This window comes from Anopheles maculipalpis, chromosome 2RL, assembly GCF_943734695.1.
Source record: "Anopheles maculipalpis chromosome 2RL, idAnoMacuDA_375_x, whole genome shotgun sequence".
NCBI classification, from domain to species: Eukaryota; Metazoa; Arthropoda; class Insecta; order Diptera; family Culicidae; genus Anopheles; species Anopheles maculipalpis.
The window spans coordinates 5737105-5752942 of NC_064871.1; the positions used below are offsets into that span (position 1 = coordinate 5737105).

Genomic DNA, 15838 nt, shown 5'->3' on the forward strand with positions numbered 1-15838 from the left:
ACATGCTCGCCGGTTAAACTTTTCTAGTTCGTCGATTAATCAAACTTTTGTGGAAGTCTTATGTCTTGTTTTTCTTCAAAAGTCAATCAAAACATCTTGTTGTGTTATTTTCCATGCGAACTACTGTCAAAACCCGATACCGAACTCGTCAATTATGGTGGACGTAAACGGGCGTAGTTGAAATGCTCTGCGGGTTGCATACTTTCGCTCGAACATTCAATTAAACGCCTAAAGCTATGCAATCGAGGTGTGTTTAACACACTCTTCTTGACATTCAACATTAGTCTTAACATTGTAATCTTGTTTAAAGGTTTTTTTTTAAAGGATAATTATCGAAGCATTAGAGTTAGTTAATAAAAAAATACCGCAAAATATGTTGTGATTTACGATACCCACCGTTGTGCGTATCGGTGAAAGCTGTGCTGTGTTTGATCGGAAAAAGAATGTAGCAAATGATACTACAAAAATGCTCGGTGTACCATTAGAACATTAACAGCGTGACGGCATGATACAGTGAATTGGTTCCGTAAGTAAACAACCATGTTAAAGTGATTCCGACCATAAATCGTCCCCCGTGGAGCGTGTTAAACGAGTGTCTCCGTGCAGTGGTCCAACAGAAGTCCACCCTGAGCAGCACCAACCAACAAAAAATACTAGTTGGAGAGAACAACCGTCCTGGACAGTACACCGAAGCGACCAAAACACCAAAACCGGTAGCCAACCGTACCGTCCATGGTTCCTGCTGTGTGCTGCGTGTTCAATAATGATCCAATGTACGGCAATGTTGTAAATGGGTGGGACAGCGGTGGTCCACGGCATGGCTAGGATGTTGTGATGTGTATAACGGTTAAGCGAACGCGCGTCACACACGCCAAACACGTTCGGATGGACAATGTTGTGCTTCAATCTGAAGATAGCGACCATCTTCCGCACGTACCGGGAGTCGGATCCGGTGCGCGATCGGAGTCAAAGTTTGTTCACACCGCCACCGCGAGCACCACATCGAGACATCGGTGCGCTGCGGGTACTCCAGCGACGAGCGTCCAGCGTAATGTAAGTGTAACGGTTGCTAACAATTATCCGGAACTCGTTACCTCTTTTGATGGCTATAAACTCTATATTTGCTGTGTGTATGCATCGCTGGATACATTGTTGGCTCTCCTCGGGAAGCGGGTAGGGGATCAGATCTATCTGGACCATCTTAGACTTAGACAGAGCGAGTACTTTCGGCATAATAGTGGGTGTCTGATAATGGTATAGTTCCGGGTCAAGTTCATCATTGATAACATCGATCAAACCCAACCACCAGAAGCATTCATTATTCAAATCGTTCCTCTAACGGCTCACCATAACTTCGTTTTATGAGGATTCTTTTGTGTGTCAGTGAAGGATCTTTGAATAAAAATGAAACAGAAGGTACATTTACCACACGCGGTTACCTACACCATGCAGTGTGCCAGGGAAACACGGAAACATTAGGAACTCCGGAACGCTACTCTTCCGAGCTTACTCTCTTTCTCTCTCTCTTTCTATCCACGCAAGTGTACTATTTATACGCTGGAACGGTTACGTGCGGCCACAGTACTCGGTGTGCTGCCCTGTTTGTCCAGCTCATTCCAAACCATTAAAATAAAGACGAGCAAAGTTGTTACGGAGTTGTTTGTTTTACGTCACGAGCATCATCATCAACTCGTGCTCAGCTCTTCACTCCCCTCCTCACGAACCCTCAAGAACCATGGTTGAGCTGAGGAGTTGAGTAAGAAGTTTAGCGATTGCTATTGTTGATATGGTTATGTCCGAAACCGAAAGACAGCCAAAGACAGCCAAAGTTTATTTCCGTGCTCCATTGCATGTCGCTATTGACGGTTATGGTAACGATACTGATACTCGCCGAATGCTCACAAACTTTTATCTCGCAACGTACAACAACTCGTACAACCCGGCACGTAGTTGATTGACAATCTCATCTCTAACCTGCACAATAGTGCATTGTTAAGCATCGAGTGAGCTCGAAAATCGGAAATTCGGCTACGATTCCGTAAAGCACTTTCAAACACAGCCCAAGCCAAACCATCGGTCGATCCTTTTGATGCATCTTGCCTGGTGAGGCGTGTGGAAAACGTTTTGCGTTACAATCTCGAAAGCATTCGAAATAGGATTCATAACCAGTCGTGCCTGCATGTACATTATGTGCCTTCCAAGCCGCACATACACCGAAACTCCATCACAAACACACACAGGTACGCCAGCATCAAAGACTTGGGGACTCTAGCTTGGGTACCCAACATTGTTCTCTAGCTCTCTAGAATCTGAAACCCTTCCAAAGAGCTCACGCGCTCCAAAAAGCTCCAAAAGCGTATTATTGTTTAGCTTTTTTCTGTTCTACCTTGTTGTGGGGCCGTGTTGTGTTCGTTTACATTCCGTAGATAAACACACATTTCTTTAAGGTTGGTCGTCGATGGGTATGGGCTGTTATTTCAATTGCGCACCAAACTTTCCCTTCGCCCTGAAGGTTTATTATTCTAGTGGATGGGTGAGCATAAGCTAGACGCGTGCTTGTTGTAAATTAACATTTTGTATTTCAGAGTCGAGTAAGTTTGTCTCAGTTTTAAAACGAGTTTTAATTACGTCTCATTTAATTGAGGCTTATAATGAGCAACTATGTTTAATGTATTGTGATTTTTGTATGTATTTTGTAAAAGAAAATCAGAAAACCCCTGATAACTACAGCATAAAATATGTGCTAGTGCATAACCAGCGCACGGTCGAAACGAATGCCTTTTGAAAATAGCAAAGCAAATAGGCTGTCAAAAACGAAAACAGAAATTGTGACATATCATCCTGCTGTGCTGATTGCATACTGCAAGGCGTATTTGCCAGCTTCATTCATTCCAATGCATGCAATTTGCTGCATAAAGAAGCGTATTTTCTTAGATTTAAGAATAATTTATGACTTAGTTATATTTATTTCTTGCAAAAAAAAATTTCCAAGACTTCGCCTACACTTTATCGTTAAAATGCAGTCCACAATCCGCAATAAAAACAGGAAATAGCTGCAAATCAAGATTAGCCAAAAATTAGGTTCGGACTCAACCAGTAAAACTTGCCCACTTTTAAGGAATGCTTCGCTCTTCCCTCCGTTCGCTATTTTAATACCGTTAAATGGTAAATAAAAGAAAAAAAACATCCAAGAACATCCGAGAGCCAGACCGACCCACAAAAAACACGAATGTCTCTCGGAAGCATTCCGATCACACCGAACACACCAAATCTGCCGCATAGCACAGTTTTATTTCATTCATTTCTGCTCCTTTTGGTTGCTTCCCTTGGCTCTTGGCGCTTGGCTACCCCAGTCACCGCACCATCGTTATCCGGTGCTCCGGAAGCCGTATCATTCCGATGTGTAGGAGCTTTGGTATTTCCCATGGTAACGCTGGTGACACTGATTAATGGTTCTCGCGCGAACGGGACACGGGTATTCGACGGATGGTTATGACTCGGGGTGCGTTTGTTTATTTGTTTGTTTTGCACATTTACGTTCGAAATTTCTACCGCACGACCTTGGAACCTTGGAGAGAGTTTTCGGAGTTTTTTGATCGTGCAAGTGTCTGTTTAGTACCAATTAGCGTGCAACGTAGCTGTGGGTTCTTTATATCCGTTTCCTTGCACCATGAGCCACTTGTTTGCCCGAACGATCACAACTCACTCTCGCTCTACAGTAATCCGAAATAGAGTTGGTGTTTTTTTTTTGTTGTTGTTGGTTTGACATTTCTGCTCTTTCAAACAAAGCTTACCGTGAATGTGGAAATTAAAATAGCAACCCCTTTTTTGTCGTCCCTTTCTTTTGCAGCACTTCGGCGACAGAACTCATATCGCGGCGTGGCGTTTTCTCCAGACGGCATTACGGATCAGTGGACCAGGTAATGTAAATGTCCTATGCTAACCAGTGTATATGTGTGTGTAATTAAGATGGAAATGAACGTAACCGGACCACGATATCAAAGAAAGGTGTGCATATTTTAGTTCGTAAAAGAAAGGTCACAACTGACACAAAGCAATAATGATCGATAAGTGAAGCAAAGAGAAAATCGGTTTTAATATTTCCACGTTCATACCTTTTTTGAACCATTATAATGAGCTTCCATTAGTTTTCTTTCGATCACACCAATTTGCTTTTAACCTTTCTTTTTTTTTTTCGTTGGTCGCAAAATGAAAGAAGACTATGAATAATTACTACTTCGCTGGTTGGCGAGCAGTGGAAACTTTTATTCACGAACTTTTTCTTCTCCATGATAGAGCATGTCATTAATTTAACTTGCCTTGCTACAGGAAGACAAGACATAACTGAATCCTTCGAATATATTTGCTTGAATGCTCTAGACTTGCTTCCACTTTTTTTTGCCTTAAAAAGAGGCAGTTTTTCGTACGATTTAAGATGAATCCTTACAAATGATCCTTTTATCCCTGTAAAAAAAGAATGGAAGCTTTTCTTTGTGACCTAACAAACACCCGGTTTTGGAGTTCTCGTGAAGGAAGCTGCAGGGAAGAGACTACAAGAACTGAGAGTTATTAACTGCAAAGAAGAAGTTTTTTTATTATTTTAATCTCAATTTAATGCTGAAAATAGTAAAATATGTTAGCGTATTTAATGTTTTCCCCATAATTATAACACAACATTCTTAAAACTAAATGATTCGAGTGTTTTCGGCGAGCTTTGTGGTTTGCTTTCCTGTGGAATTGAACAATCAACGGTGAAAGAGAGTGAGAGAGAAAGACAGAAAATGGCCATTAATCCAAGTGTTCACTGCTCGGTACACTACTCACGTTTCGCTAGAATGTAAATCTTGTTCGTGATCGGATAGTAGTCGTAGTCCTCTTCCACCTCCTCATCAGCACCAACGCCCGGATCGTCCTCCATGTAGTCTGGGTCTCGGGCTACGTTTGCCGTGGCATGATGCTGGTAACCGTGCTGCTGCTGTTGCTGATCGAAGCTGCTCAAAATGTGTGCCGGTACCTTCGGGTAGGTTCTGTTCGGCATAAAGTCAATGCCGAGCTTCATCAAGACGTGCGCTTTGATCGATTTCAGCGAAGCCATCGCGTACACGTTGCGGTACTGGCACGCCCGACACGGGTACTGTATGATGCGAGGCGCCAGCTCATCCGACTCTTCCATGTACATCTCGCTGGAGGTGTTGTAATGGTCCTCGTCCTGCTTTAGACCGCTCGCTTCCTTCGAGCTGTCGGACGGTCCATAATGCTGACCCTGCACGAAGGATAGCAGCAGTGTGGAGGCCTGCAACAGCCACACAATCACGAATGCCTGCGCCAAACGATGGCAGGAGCTGCGTGGTTTCATTGCTAATCTCGCGCAACGTTTGATCGGTGGTTGATCGGCTTTAAGACTTGCACGCCACTGCGGAAAAAAGTTGATCCCGGGAGATCGCGTCACTGTCACTTGGTAAGCTTGGCGGACACGTTATTCACAGCTATTCACAGCCCAACAGAGCACCAGTGTCTACGGATGCACACTAAACCATCAACGTCTGGGAACCAGTTTCGCGTTCCTAACAGCAAGATCTTAACTGCATCCCAGCACCACCGTCAATACAACAATGTTGCTCGCGACCGGACCGGTTAATGATATTTATACCGATCGTCGTTTGGCCCAGAAGCCGAGCTAGAAGTCAACACGAGGGAACGAGCAGAGCGGCCATTCACCGGCGTCCGCGTGTCAATCAATTGGCATCAATGAGTGGCGCTGGAATGGCGCCATTTTTCGCCAGAACTCGCCTTGCACATTTGCCTGACGACCACCGCACTGCTGGATGCGGCCTGGGACCAAACTGTTTGGTGCTCGGTGGGTTAAATGGTTTCAATTAAAATTGATTTTAATCGGACACCATCATCGGCTCACTATGTGTGTGTGAGTGAGGAGCCGGTTGCTATGGTGTTGCCGGCGCAACTCGTTCTCGTGTCCGTGGCCGTAGCAACGTTGATGTCGCTGAACTCTTTATGGTGCATCTTTATGACACGGTTGGCATGCGAATGCGTGGCCTGGATGCATTGTAGAAGCCGCGAAATTGGCACATTAGTAAGGCGTGTACTGCTGGAGGGTGACGTTATATGGTTTTGTGATGGTAGGAGCGGAGAATTGGAGCGACTAAGTTGTCGATTTGGATCGTTTATTGTTTTCTTTCTTGCAGCTTTTTCCCTGGCTGTGTGGTCTGATACTCGTAGGTAAATATTTTTTGGAAACAACTGGATGTCATGTCTCCGAAATCCCTCTTGTTTCAATGTCTTACCAAGCTTAAGAACAGTTCTAATGAAATGATCACAGCCATAAAAGAGCCTCTTTATGGATTTGTTTCTTGTAAATCCTACATGGTGATTTTCTATCTGTCAGGCTTCTAATTCCCCAGGCTCTCTATATATCGCATGGAAAGTCTACGTAATTATAACCAGGATTGAAATGATTTACTAGCTGCAGGTCCGATGGTAGAGGGGAGGTACCGGTCTCTATACGGCACGATCGAGGTTCAAATCCCTCACGAGCCGCTCGTAGTGAGGACTGACTATTCAACTACGTGGTATCAATAAATCTCGTAAGCCAACGGATGGCCAGCATGGTCTAGCACGTCTAGTCTAACTATTCTATGGAAAGAGAGACAAAAAGAAAAGAAAGAGAGAGAGAGAGATAGAAAGAGAGACAGAGAGAAAGAGAGAGAGAGAATTCTTGTATAATATGGCTTGTCGAGTGAATACATATTCAAGGACCTAATATCCTTTTACGGGCTCCTTTATCCTTTGTTCCCGATGTTCATTACTCCTGACATCGCCGAAAGATAATATTCTGGACATTCTGGACCTCCGTTGAAAAGAAACTTCTTTGTAGGATTTTCCAGTATCAACGTTAATTGTGTTGCAAACTACCAACGCAATAGTAGGGACCTCGAACTCATAGGATTCTCAGATATTACTACTCTTCTCCAGAATCGAAACACTGGGCGGATTGTAGAAGTTTAAAAATGCAATTTAAGACTTATCTGTTTATTATGTCTGCAACACTCAGTACAAAGTGACGTCGAGGTGTTGTTGGCTTGCGAATATCTTGTTTTTTGGGTTTTGAAAGCAGCTTTTAACTGTCTCTTGCCTTATCAAGTGTAAGACTAGTTGAATATGCCGCATAAATTTATACCCTCATAGAAATAAGGATTCCTACAAAGCTAGAGGCTTCCTTCACAGACAGCAAACGGTATTTGTAGAATGAGTTCCTGCATCTTTGCATTTGTGCTTGGCGTAGTTCGAAAAAAAAACAACTACATTGAAAGCCAATAAATTTTTCTCCTTCAACTTACGAATTTTTTTCGCTTCATATAACTTTGCCAAACACCCGTCGACCTGTTGATAATATTCTCTTACAACCGCAATGAGCAAGAAAAACATGAGAAAAGGAGGCCCATGAAAAACCAACGGCTCACAAAACTGGAAACCATCCAGATAATGCTTTTTTTCTCTTCTTTCTCCCAACCAAATACTTGTTTGACGTGTTTCAAGTGTGGTGTACTAGAAAATTTCCGCCAATTGAACACCCGCAACAGGGGTGTACCTTTTTTGTGGTTTTGTATGTATGTCTGTGTGGTAGAATAAGGAATAGATTATAGCGCACACACCACAGCTACATAGTATAGTAGGACCGATAGTTTTCTTTTTCTCGTCCTTCATTTTTGATATGGTTTCCTACGAGTTGTTGAGGTTGTTTCAAGGTTTTCTGTTGTCACATCTTGCGCTTTCTTTTCCATTTCGATTCCTTACGGGCAGTTTCTATTGGCAGCCCTGCATCGAGAAGGAGTAGGACCACTTGTTGTGTCGTTTAAGGACGCTTTTCTATCTATGTTTAATTCATACGTCGGCTCGTTCTGCTCCATCAGAATTCGCGGTTGGCTTCTGGGACGGCTCGAATGGTCGAACCGGAAAGTTCCAGTTTCTCGAAAATATAAGAATATGATACGTGCAACAGCGTCCAGCCGTGTTTTTTCGCTTGATACCACAGAATTGTAAATTTTTGCCTATTGTTAGTCTAAAATAACAATGAAAAATCACATTTATTTTATTTATAAAACTGTGTTATGTTCTGAGGAATGAAAGCGTACCATCTGGGAACGTTGGGAAGCACAACGACGCTCAGCTGTATCTACCTAAAGCCCACATCTCATACAATGCTTTTCCCACGAATCGTTTTGTGCTTCAACACATTCCAAAGAAAGGAAAACAATCAATTGTATGCCACTTTCCGACAACCGTCCTCGTCCTCAATCCAATTCCGGCTGATGGTTTGCAGGTGATGCTGAACGTCGCTCCGGTGGGATGTCATGCTGCCGATCCGTGTGTCTTTGCCAACCAGATGATCAGAAGGGTGACAGAAGGGAGAAATTTACGACCATAACCTAATAGCCTCATCGGAGCACGTTTTCGCATCCGGAGGATTTTCCAATAAACGGATCACACAGCACACACACCGTGTATGAGAGGATTGGTTGTGCTTGTGATGTGTGATGTTTGAACTGATATCCGATACCTGTGGTATCGAGCGATGAAGGAATGGAAACGAGATGGCAGGGGTACAACCTCTAGCCAATCATTAGCCGCAACACGCTTTCCCGCTTTGGTAATATCTGAGTGGGAAGGATTTCAGCACAACGATCGAGTGGAAAATTGAACGCGACTTTTGCATACTTTTGCCCGTGATACACACCACCAATTGCACATCACACAAAACGTCAACATTCTCGCCCATTCTTGTGTGTATGGAATTTGAGTTCGAGTCCCGACCTAGGACACTTGAGCTGGAACAAATTTTGCTACAGAACGCGGAACATCTTTCCACGCATTTCGAGAAGGGGCAAAGTTTAGTGCAAGTAGCGCTTCCTTCGAGCTCGAGTAGTAACATCGTTCCGCCACATCACGACTACTCGTTCACATACACCTTCAAATTACCATAGCGAAAGGGCAATCTTCCAGTTTAATGAATTATGCATTCCGCGGCGGAATAGTTGTGTTATCGAAATTCTTCGCAAGGACCGCTGCACAGTCAGCACAAAAGCAAAAGACGGCGGTACTCAGCGTCGGCGTCGAGAGCATTCTTTCACCTAAGCTTCGGTACCATAACCTGCGGACGTTTGAACCGTACGAACGTATGAAAATGAAAATATGGGAAACAAACAGACCAACACACACAAAAAAAGACACAAAACTCTGGAAAGAAAGGCACAAATTGTCGTGGTGAAGGTGGTTTTACACGATAGAAGAGTCGGGCGTGAATGGAAGTTTAATAAAATGGGTGCAAATTTCTTTTTTTTGCGGAACAATTTCTTTGATTTTTTAATAATATTTTAGTGTAGCAATACGGTTGATCAATGGCCCTGAAAATAATTTAAGGGTAAGAATTTAAAAAGGTAAAATTTTGATTTTTTTTGTGATGATTTTTATCATTAAATTCCATCTGGAGCTTTTACGCTACGGTTAAACTTTTAGAAAAAAAGGAAGGCAAAGACTTTATTTTATATTAATTGAGATGTTTTAGACTCTTAAGTGATATTTTAGTAATTAGTAGAAGAGAACTTCAAGCTCTTCAAGCAAGCTCTCTACAAATTTGGTTTTAAAAAGTTAATGTTCTGCCGTCGGTCTTCACACAGCAAAACTGGGTATCGAATCCCACATTATCCCTCGCTATGACTCTCCAATAAGTCTCGTAATAGCCGGTATAATCTCGGATGTCATTGAGCCAAAAAGAAAAACGAAAGCAATTAATGATAGTCGGGTGCTTTTTGTAAGTGAATAAATAATATTTTTATTTTTTTCCTTTCTTTTTTAATTTAAATTTTGATTTCCATAAGAACTGCACAAAAAGTAACATAGAACTGCATCCCATTTTGTCGCAGTGTACAGTCCACTTAAGCGCTGTAACACGTCCTCTCATGACCGTGAGAAGCACGACATCAACATCATAATTGCTGATGCGGCGATTCTGCATAGCTTCGGGACAATCGTTTTTAATTATTCACCCAGTGTCCTAGCCATCTTCCGACACACCGGTATCTCTTTCCCAAGCATTCAGTACCGTCCATGCTCACTGTTGGTTTGAAGCGAGACCGATGCTGGAGGGGGTCGCATACGAACGGCATGTGACGCGACGCTCGCTCGGCGAAATTCTGCAGGAAATGTGGCTTTTACGGTTTTGCTAATATGATTGACGGGAAAGGCGGAAGAAAATCAACTAACTTATTATTTTGACGGTTTTGACACGTTTCTCGCACTCCCTCTCTCTCTCTCTGTACCGCAGCTACCACAGTCGGAGATTGATGGATTGGATCCCAACTGTCGCCGGTTTCGGCTGGAAAATGGCGAGTCGCTAGCCGAGAAGGACGAGGTAAGTAGTGGGGGTGTATGAGTCGGGTTTTGTGTCACTTTAAGAGTGTCCTAAGTCAGATGAATATCAAACGGAATTAGTTTAAGCTCCTTCCGGATGCTTTGGTTTGTGTATTTCCTCCAGTTGCAAGCGAACATTAAAGCATCAAAAACATTTCGTGATACATTTGTACCCTTCAAAAACAAATCCTAAAACTTTATCTACCAGAATAAATTCCAAAGTCTGTTTTCCCACGCTTTTTAAATCAATTCACTCGATCGTCATACTGAAGCTGACTTCGGCTGCCTGACGAAGACCCTTCCAGCTGTGGTTGTTTTTAACACCAACTCACCCTCAGTTTCTCGCTCTTGCGAAGTGTTGGATAAAAATCTCAGCAAGAAGATCAATTTTCCCCGAAACTTTGTCAGTAATTTGAATGAATTACGCCCCAACGCTTTACCCCGCAAGCCTACCTCGAGCGAACACACCCTTTGGCCGGATGTCAGCAAATTGGCATTGATGCCACCCGGGAAGTTGCTGGTAAAAAAGAGAACCAATCGAAAACTTCCGGAAGCCCGGGAGCACATCGGCTGTCGCGCGGTGACAAGAAATACTCAATTCCAATCGACCAATACATCATCCGGAGGAGGTTCGTGAGTCGTATCGATTAGTACCAGGCAGTCATTGAATGATTGGGGTTGAAAGTGTTTTTTCTGTGAAGTCCTACGTTGACGGGTAATCTTTAAAGCTTAGACGAGAGAGAAATAGAGAACGAAAAAATGGCAACAGGATCAGGTCCAGTGAAGAAAGACAAGACAAGCCTCCCTGTCCGTTGGGGATAAAAATATTCCATTTTTCATCTCGTTTGCTATTCATTTTTATTCTACTTTTCTCCCTTTTTTTCTCAACTTTCTTTTACTGGGGACGAAATGTAACTCGCCACACTACCCATTATAACTTCGGCACAACAACTCAACTGCAACGTTTTTGATGGGCTGTCGATGGATATGGAATCGAAAAAAAAAATCACAAAACAACAACGACTTGGGGGCGCTAAAAAAGGTTTTCGGATCCCCAAGCATTCCCATCCTGGAGAATCCGGAACATCAAACACGATGGTACTTCAAGTATTTTCTCGGAAAGCGTAAGTATGATGCAGCATTTAACTTCTTTTTCCATATTTGATTTCGATCCCTCTTTCGCGTTCCCTTTCGCGATATGCTTTAGCGTCCAGCGTTTGTGCTGTCCATCCGGGGGGTTTTTGGACGAAGCCGATAAGGGTCTATATTTACTTAGATTAGATTGGAAAATGTAACTTTTGCACATGATCTGTCCATGGGATGTTATTTCCAGTTTCTCGATTGATTGATGAGCTGTGGGATTTATTAATTTACTGTGTTGACGATTTTCCATTAAAAAATAATAATTTCACTGACAACTTTTGAATAATTATTTTTGCCCAACCAACGCCTGAAAGTATACAATAGTTTTGACACACCCAATAAACAATTTCGCATAATTGCATAGTTTTGGGCGCATTTCTTTCTCCTTTTTCTACTACTAAAACTATATTAGTACCTAAAATTATTTAAATCCCAAACAATAAACTCGTGTCAGCAAGTGTTAGGTTGTTTATTGTTGGTTGTCATCATTTAACATGTTGCATACTTTCAGGCCCCAAATCCCTTAACTCTCCCACAGGCACTCAGTAGCTTAGTGCTGGAACTCAAACATTCACGCAGTAAATAAACTAATGCTTATGTTTTATTTATCTTCCTATTCAGTGCATCAAAACTATGTGGGTATCGATTCGGAGAAGAACCCCTACTTTCTGTCGATTGTTTCGCAGGATTCAGGCAGCAAGTGTATGCCACTGTATCGCGTAATGCTGTTCCGAAAGCAGGTAAAAACTACTACTTACTTAGGGATTGGTTGTTTGAATAAGAAAATACAGTTCACCACAATAAGGAAAATGTTATACAACCATTTACATTTCAATGCAGCAGGAATAAAATTCAGCCGCTGAAAGTATTCCTAGAAACAATAAAACATCTTTAGAGCACTTAAAGCTGAAGTGCTCTTTTTGAGAAGTTTTTGTGGAAACTCGCTCGTTGTGCGTGAACGTGCTTCCGAAGCGGGAACTAATTATTCAAAGCTTAGCGTTTTGTAACAAATGGAAAATGCTTTCCCGACCACTGACGTTTAAGTAGTGTTGGTAGCACAAAAGAACGTGGCGTCAATGATGAGCTTGATTCTTTCTGTCCGAGCTCGTAACATCAGCATTTATTGATACCGATCCTAGGAGTCCCTCTCAAGTGGCACACTTACGCAATGTCACAAATTCAGGTAGTACAAGCGTTCGTTTCATGACCGGAAGCTTTATTCGTTTCGTATCAGAAGGCAACGTTCCTCCAAAAGTGTCCCATTCTCCGTCCTGTTTCGGGTGGTTGTTGTGTGCGAGAGTGTGTCCCGTATACAGTCAGGCCGGTTTTTTTTTTTTCTAATTCTATCCCCCACTGGGAAGGCTCATGAATCGGCACAAACCGGATGAGCAGTTATTTTGCGCCTAAATGTCTGCAATCGTTTCTGTCTGTCGGCAATAAACATTCAGCAACCGGAAGCACACAGGTCAAACCGGTTGGCAGGGGAGAACGTTCGACACGAACCAGTAGTTCTCGAGTTACTATTTTTAGAGGATCCTCCACTGCAAAAAAACGAGTCCCAAAAGAGGGTTTTTTTTTTCTAATACAATATTGCTTTAATGTATTTTGATAGCATATGTGTCGCTTTTGTGGGACAAATAGGCACACACTCCTGTCCTAAGAAAGCAGACGAATATCGAATCATCCCGTTAGGATTTTTCGGACTCCTTTTTTATGTTTGTTTGAAATATAAATAAAGCACAAAAACGAGCATTAAAATAACTCATTTCTAACGCGACTGGTCTGGATAATCTTTCCCTTCCGGAGGTCGTTTGTTAGTGAAATGAAAGCCCAACGATACGCCAAATATTGAATGCGAAAAATAAAACATCCGCCCCCAAAAACCCAGCTCACGTTTTACTCGTTTGAGAATTTTCTCGATTCCCGGCTATTGATTTATGGTTCGCACGTTGCAACACATTTTTACATATTCGTCCCACAAGGGAGCAAACGTTGCCTGGCAAGTCAAAAACGGAAATGATTTGTTTTGTTCAAAAGTGGTTATGCGGGAGAGGATGTGTTATCGGGCTTGAGTGAAGCTTTGTTTACGTTTTCTCCTAAAGCGGCCGCGACATTTTTAAAGCGGTGTACCTTTACTTTGATGTTTCACTGTCGCCTAACCACCGTGACTACGCGCGACATCGCACGTGCGTGTGTGCTGAACGTTGAACAATGTTTAAAAGAAATTCTTTTACGTTCTACAGAGTACGTACGCTTTTTTTCCCTGTACACCCGCTTGTCTAAGGCACAATAAAAAGCCACCCAAGCGTGTAGGAGCGTAGGATGGTGTACGGTGAACATTCTTTGTGCCGGAATTATCCTGTTTTTCTCAGCTCAAAAATGAAGATGCTCTTCGGTTTTTTGCTCGGTTGGGATGAGCTTCAGCTCGAGAACATATTTTAATTTTACAACTGCGCGCGAACATTACAAAACCCGACGAACGTTGAGTTGCCTGTTATCAAGTGCGCAGGGTGCTAATGTTTAACTTCGCCCTCGTACATGCCACAGGGTGCCCAGAAGCTGGCTCTCCCGTACAACCCGCAGCAGAAGCTTACGGTGAAGCAGATCCTATCCAACTTCACGCTGATGGACTCGAACAAATCGCCAAAGGAAATCTTTTCCGCCGACATCCAGAAGGATCTGCTGCTGCTCGAGGAACAGGAGGGCTCGGTAAACTTTAAGTTCGGCGTGGTGTACATGAAGGCAGGCCAAAAGTTAGACGACGAAATGCTGAGCAATGGTAAGAGTGCTGTTTCTCCTTCTTTCCCTAACTTTGGCGCCTCGAGAAAACTCACCAGATAAAATCTATTCTTTTACGTGTGTGTGTATGCGTGTGATTTTCTTTTTCCTTTCTGCCACAGAAACCGGAAGTCCGGAGTTTGACGATTTTCTTACACTGCTCGGCGAGAAGATTCGGTTAAAGGACTGGGAGCGGTATCGTGGTGGGCTCGATGTGAAAGGTAAGTTACCCAGGCCACCAGCATGCCAGGCCAGCACGGTCAATAAACGCAGCACCCCCGAAGCAACACAGCAGAGGGTGGTAATTTACGCCACAAACAAAACGTTTCTGTCCAAATGGGCGAGGTGAGCTTATCTTCGTACCACTTTTGTACGCGTCCGTTTTTGCAGGTGACATGACGGGCAAGCACTCCATCTACACGCTCTACGAAGGGCACGAGATAATGTTCCACGTATCGACGCTGCTACCATTTAGCCGAGATAATCGACAGCAGGTGAGGTGGCACAATGTGTGTTTGTGTGTGTCCGTTAATTTATGCGCTAATTTGCTTGCCTGAATGTATCAGGGAGGTTGCCCGTTTGCTGAAGGTCAGCACGATAAGACCTCACACGCTGTCGGGTGTCGTGTTGATATTTACGCAGTATTACTATTCCGGTGGAGAGAGAGAGAGGTTAGGGCAGCGATACTTTGTATCGAAACGACATGGAATTTGATTGGAACGCACTCTTCCTGGTGATGGTAGCCTCGACAAGGCCATTTTGGCATGCATGCTGCGTACCTTTAGGCGCTTTGAAATAAATTCGCCTTAAAGTATGCAACTGCTGTGATATTTCGTCTCTTTTGGTTATTTATTGCAAGCACATTTAAAGGAGCATATTCTCTGCTTTAAAATAAATCAAAATAAAACTTAGTTACTAATGTATCTCGCTTTATTATCCCCGTTTACACTTCCGCAGGTCGAACGGAAACGGCACATCGGTAACGATATCGTCAACATCATTTTCATCGACGAAGCATCCTCGGGTGAAGAGACGGAGTTCATACCGAACAACGTAAAGAGTCAATTTACGCGTAAGTACATCCGGGTTGTGGTGATGACGCTTGCTTTGATGCGGTGCGAATACACACTTTGGAGGCGTTGAAATTAAATTTTAGTCCCCCCTTTTAGGCGTACTTAGGCCACCATTGAATCCACGCATTTACGGGGGCTTAACTTGAATCAATTATGTCTCAGGGAAGAAAGAGAAATCGTACTAACCTTTGAGGCTTATTCTTTGAAGTGTTTGTTGCTGCCACTGTGCCACTTTGTTCATTTTATTTTGCTTCTAAAAGTGTTTGTCATTCTAAAACAGTTATTTCTTATATGAAGAATGAGATTCAGAAGAGTATTTTTCAAAATTAGAATGAGAAGTATTCATTTAGGCGCTTTATATTCTCTGTTAAACCATTCCAAAAGTATTTCATCGAACACATTTAGGCGCTTTGTATTAA

The 15838-nt window shown here is 42.9% G+C and overlaps 3 protein-coding genes across 5 annotated transcripts in view; 1 reads left to right on the forward strand and 2 right to left on the reverse strand.

The window, feature by feature from the left end:
* LOC126558945 (probable N-acetyltransferase san) overlaps positions 1–15838 on the reverse strand; it is a 103495-nt gene that overhangs the window by 74420 nt on the left and 13237 nt on the right. The gene's annotated exons all lie outside the window — the stretch shown is intronic.
* The window catches only part of LOC126556765 (GTPase-activating Rap/Ran-GAP domain-like protein 3), a 73578-nt gene that overhangs the window by 52749 nt on the left and 4991 nt on the right, over positions 1–15838 (forward strand). For 2 of the 3 annotated variants that reach the window (XM_050212245.1, XM_050212243.1), the window contains exons 2-9: positions 3851–3920; positions 10340–10426; positions 11468–11549; positions 12190–12308; positions 14116–14347; positions 14469–14567; positions 14737–14840; positions 15304–15418. In XM_050212245.1, coding sequence (XP_050068202.1) covers positions 3851–3920; positions 10340–10426; positions 11468–11549; positions 12190–12308; positions 14116–14347; positions 14469–14567; positions 14737–14840; positions 15304–15418 — 908 coding nt within the window. Of the gene's footprint in view, positions 1–862; positions 1054–3850; positions 3921–10339; positions 10427–11467; positions 11550–12189; positions 12309–14115; positions 14348–14468; positions 14568–14736; positions 14841–15303; positions 15419–15838 lie in introns of those variants that run through there. The other variant, XM_050212244.1, reaches the window with a different exon arrangement.
* On the reverse strand, positions 4760–5381 carry LOC126559211 (uncharacterized). Its single transcript, XM_050215336.1, has one exon. It carries the CDS (start codon positions 5354–5356, stop codon positions 4817–4819), a length of 540 nt encoding a protein of 179 aa, XP_050071293.1. The 5' UTR covers positions 5357–5381; the 3' UTR covers positions 4760–4816.

Coding starts and splice junctions, on each gene's coding strand:
- LOC126559211 (XM_050215336.1), bottom strand. CDS start 5,356: ATGAAACCACGCAGCTCCTGCCATCGTTTGGCGCAGGCATTCGTGATT.